Source organism: Anopheles darlingi, chromosome 3 (assembly GCF_943734745.1).
Source record: "Anopheles darlingi chromosome 3, idAnoDarlMG_H_01, whole genome shotgun sequence".
Taxonomy (NCBI): Eukaryota; Metazoa; Arthropoda; class Insecta; order Diptera; family Culicidae; genus Anopheles; species Anopheles darlingi.
Genome location: NC_064875.1, coordinates 58,084,542 through 58,089,541, shown reverse-complemented (window position 1 = coordinate 58,089,541; position 5,000 = coordinate 58,084,542). Strand labels below are relative to the sequence as shown.

General features: G+C 48.5%; 1 protein-coding gene across 6 annotated transcripts in view; it reads left to right on the top strand.

Annotated features, from left to right (window-relative positions):
* Window positions 1-5,000, top strand: part of LOC125957591 (Down syndrome cell adhesion molecule-like protein Dscam2) — a 78,787-nt gene that overhangs the window by 50,016 nt on the left and 23,771 nt on the right. For all 6 annotated transcript variants that reach the window (XM_049690400.1, XM_049690404.1, XM_049690401.1 and 3 more), the window contains exon 6: window positions 4,061-4,250. In XM_049690400.1, coding sequence (XP_049546357.1) covers window positions 4,061-4,250 — 190 coding nt within the window. The remainder of the gene's footprint in view (window positions 1-4,060; window positions 4,251-5,000) is intronic.

Below are 5,000 nucleotides of genomic sequence, written 5' to 3'. Positions count from 1 at the left end.
CACTCACTTGCCACCCTTCCCCCCGCGGAGCACGTGCTCAATTATTCAAAGGTTCGCGGAAGGACAGAAGGCAGCAACCGTTTTTCTATGGTCTCTGGTCAGCAAAAAAAGGGGGGAAAACGGAAAGATTAACCGTTTCTACGCGGGGCCTGTTGACGGCCGTACGTCACTTTGTAGCGGCACCGCAGGTGCCTTCCCTCCCATTAAAACGCTAGCTAAATCATGAAGGCGGAAAATGTAAATAGCATTTTTCGTGGAAAAGTTGGCGCGAGACTTTGACCCTCAGTGGCCATTTTCTGCTGCTCAAAGGCTGCGAGAAGATCGGGCAGCGTTTGTAAACGATTTAAATACGCAACTCTTCCTCTTTGCAGCTGTCAAACGAGCTTAACCAACGCTGGCCCAGTACAAATTGTGTTCCATCAATATTCCCACCCTTATCGAAGGCCGAGTGTCGCGCGGCTGCTCGAATTAATCAAAATCCATCTCAGCTATCGATGTGCCCGATCTCTTCTCCTTAAACCCTTTCCTCCGTTAACAAACTCCATCATCATCATCATCGTCAACATTATCATTACCGGCACCGGCACCGGTTTTTTGGCACCGGTGACCATCACACCTCCTACCACAGAGTTGATTGAAGAGCGGCCCGCAACGGGAAACGGAACCATATTTTTCATCCGTCCATTCCGTCCCGGTTTAATTTATTCCTCGGTTTACACTCGCCAATCCGCGTGACAACTCCCAATATTTCTTCTGGCACATCTTCCAGATGCTCTAGCATCGCTTGGGTCGGAGAGCGAAGGGATGAAAATTAGCAATCCCCCACCCCCCAACTTCCCTGCGGACACTCCATTACGATTTCCCTTCGCTTGCGGAGTAGCTACTTAAACCATTCGCTGGCACCTTGCCACCCGGCGATGGCTGAAGGAATTGAACTCATCTTTCAACGCTGGTGGGCGCACGCAACACTTTGTATTACCATTTCAAACTCGCTCCACCCACCCAGCCACCAGAGGGACCTCAGAGATCGTTTATAACCCCGGGACAGGGGGCCCGGGGTTGGGGTGTTAGCGTTGGCGGCCAGGCTGCTGGCCTGTGAGGAAATTGAATGAAAACTGAGAATCATTCATCATTTTCACCAACCAGGCGCGTGACCCGGGCTTTTTAGGCGTTGACGGTGGATCGCTCAGTACCCCCACAGCAGCAGCAGCAGCAGCAGCATCAGCAGCAGTGTGTCACCGAGCCCACCGGACCGGACTACGCGGCCCTTCCCGGAGATGGACAGTGCTGCGACAGTTTACCAAGTCGTAGTCGCAACAGCGCATCAGCAGCTTGGCAACAGTACGCGATGATTTATGATACGAGCGTACCGGGAGTGGCCTAATGTCTTAGCGAAATAAATATTCATCGCCAGCAGTCGACCATCCATCGAGCGCCATCGCACGGTGTGACTCGATATCCTAGGGATTGGGACCCCCGGAGGATCGTCATCACTCTCGAGTCGCGTGTTTTGTGTCCTGCCAGTTTTTTTTGCTGTCTGACCAGTCCACACACCAGTGTGCCCAATGCAGTACTTTTGAACTAACAAGTGACCTCCCGCCAGTCTGTATCCTGTTGAACTGACACACAGAGGTCCGCGCCACGCCAACAACGGTGCGCCGTTTTGTTTCTTTTCGACATGCCGACCATCATACCCTCGGTGGTACCAGTATAGAACATGTTGTGGCGACATGTCACCGTTTGTGGTACCATTTCTACGCTCATAGCTCTCGCCTATGAGCCGGACTTGCTGCCGGATGCTGGCAATACATTGTGGCCGCGAAACGGCGAACGCTCGCAGCTGAAACTCGAAAATTTATGACTGACATCTCACAAAATTGTTCTACTTCTTCTACTTCTTCTTCATTCTCGCCGTCATTGTTCGCAGCCAGCGTCAGTGGCAGTCAACAACAACAACGACAACAATGACGGTGAAGGGGAGATGCCTGTCTGGTGCGTGCCGCAACCGACTGTCACGTTTCATAATGCTGTAATTTACATAATTTCATCACGTCTCGAGATGATATAAATTTCATCACAAAACTGTCACCTGCCACCGGACCGGGCGGCTGACGGTGAGATCACGTGACACTGGCCGACGCCCCCTCGGTCTCCCTGGGGGGAGGCCGACACTTGAGCCTTAGCATTGTTTCCGCGAAAGAGTGATCAAGTCGATTAGTTGATCTTTAGTTGAAGTAAGAATTTTGAAGATCAAATACTAAAGCATCCCGTAATTGAGGGTTCGGTTGAAAAGTGTCTTAAGGATTTCTGTACTTTAATCAACTCTAGACATGCTTTATCCTTGTAAATCAGTTGTAAAGGCAGTATGTTAGTTTGGAAAATATGGACACCGTTGTGAGTACAACGAAACCCAAAAGTAGTCCAGAATTTCCTTTTACCTACAATTGAACCTGGTCCTGGATTCCTTTATTGATTCAACACAACCACTCGTCACTTACCAGTAACCAATGATTAAACTTTAACTGGAATCCTACTAATTACAAACATTTGATGGATTCATTAATTGCCATTTCACAGCCAGCAAACCGCTAAGGTAAACACAGCACTTTAGCCGGAAATTGATCCAATTTCCAATCGACGTCGACAGGCGCCCATGGTTGCCCGTAAAGTATGTTCAAGCACTCACCACTTTTAAACACCTTTTAACAAGTTTTAACGCGCGATAGCTCGTCCACTACCACCAAACACTAGGTGGACGATCAACATTTTCCATTTTGTGGGCCGGAAAACCCTGCTGGAAAACGTCGGTGCGCTCGACCAAGGGGGGTGCAGGGCGTAGTTCAGGAAGTTGGTTAGCTAACCACAAAATTGCTTCATAATTAAACTACCCAAACAGCGCAACCCTTCTCCACAAACCCCGGAGGCTGTTCGGCGAGCGCTGTAAATCGGTTAAAACCGGTTCCGGCAAAGGGTGTTGGGGTGTTCGACCTGGACCATCAACAGGTAATCTTGAATGTCCACCGAGCAGAGCGCCTCCCCCTCGGGGGTGGTGGCGCGGAGAATCGATCTGCGTCCTGCTCGATAAGATGACCGCAGAAGTGGCGCCGCCGCCGCAATCGCTGGTCGCGAAATGCAATTACATCAATTAAACATTTTTAACCCAACCTTCCCCACCCAGGGGTGCGATGGGTTGTGAGGCGCGAGGTGAGTCGTGGTGACGAAAATGATGCTCGGAACTCGGTTAAACCAGCTTCGGAAAGCAGGAGAGAGATGGAGTCTAGCACGTTACATCTGAAACCACAAAACGAGGTCCCCACTTCCACGGCACGCCTCAACCTCACCACTTCTGCTCACACGTGCGGGTCGGATCGCAGCAAGGGGTGAAAGTTTTCCCGGAAAAACATTTACTCATCTCGTCCTCGACGCCCGGTTCGGTCCTAACCGCTGTCACAACCGCTGGCAGAAACGCCTCGGTAGATTGAAGGGGAGGATGGGAGGATGTGGGTGTGTGTTGCTGCGTGTCAACATCCTGTGAGTGCGCAACGTCGTGTGTGGTTACGACATCCGTCGACGTTGGAGGCTTGGCTGGCTTGGCTGGTTGGAGAAAATTAAGTTTTCGTCAGCCCCCATCCTCAGCCCGTTCCTTGATGGGGAAAATGTGGGAAATTGGGAACGAACTTTTGATTACGCGTAACGCATGATCGAGACGCGGTTACGCGGTGTGGCGTGGCGACGCCAAGGAATGCCAGTTGAAAGACAAACGGAAAGTTTGGGCACTGGAATTTGGTTAAAGTAGCTTCATTGCGTAATCGCAATCAGAAGAGGAGCACGGATGCTGGTACCGTACCGTACCGTAGACCGCATCGATTGCCATAAATGGAATCGTAGTCATTGCCGGCGTTAAATGTGCTCATCATCCCGTATCAGGGGCTGGATGCTTTTTCAGGTATCGCTAAACCCCCCCACTGGGCAGTTGAACATGATATTACGAAATGAAAATATGAGTGGACGAACGATAAAAATAATCTTTTTCTTTTTCCTCTCTCTCTTTATCTGGTAGGTACCGAGCTACATACAGGACTTTGTGGTGGTGACGGCGTGGGTGCAGGACTCGGGCGTGCACCTCTACCCCAACACGGACATCGGCGGCAAGTACATCGTCCTGCCGAACGGTGATCTGTACATCAACAACGCCGGTGCCAGCGATGCGTACAAAACGTACTCATGCAGAACTGTAAATAGACTAACAGGTATGTTTGGATTGGCCGATAGAAACAGCACAAAACAAAAAACCAGAAAGCAAAGCAAATAAAAAGAATGAAAAACATATGCCAGCTACGCATCAGCACGCAGTGATCATGTGTGTGCGATGTGCGTGTGAGAGCCGATGCGATGCGTCTTGTAAATAGATTAACGCATTTCCGTACGTTCCATTACGTTCCAACAAGGTAGTAGGAAATGATTGGCTGTTTTGCTTCGAAGCTACACTCCGTAATGAACTACTTGTAGCGTGGGCAATTGCACTGGTCATATGATTGGCCCAAGACAATTTAATCATGTTAGTCTAGGGCGAACTATGCAAAATTTCGGACCAAAAACATCGTGACGAAACCGTTAGATTTATTCCGTTACAAAGAAATTATGAAAAAAATGCACTCACGGCATCATTTCTACACATTCACTTTTGGTCGAAAAATTTTTCGTTCAGAAAGATACGTAAAAAAATGCAAAAACAATAAAAATAAAATATAAAATATAAAATATAACAGTCCTCCAATTAAGCACGCAAAGATTGTACATTGTTACGAAGACGTTGCATACCTTATCATGTATTACAAAACTGCTGCAATGCATTTGATTATCAATTAAAAAACTGTAAAAGTTTTTTTAACCCGTCGTTCTAGACTATCCAATTTTGTGCAAATCCATTACGTAAATGAGCTTCACACTGCAAAAGCAATATTTTCAAATCTAGAAAATTACATACCACGTCGCAGACT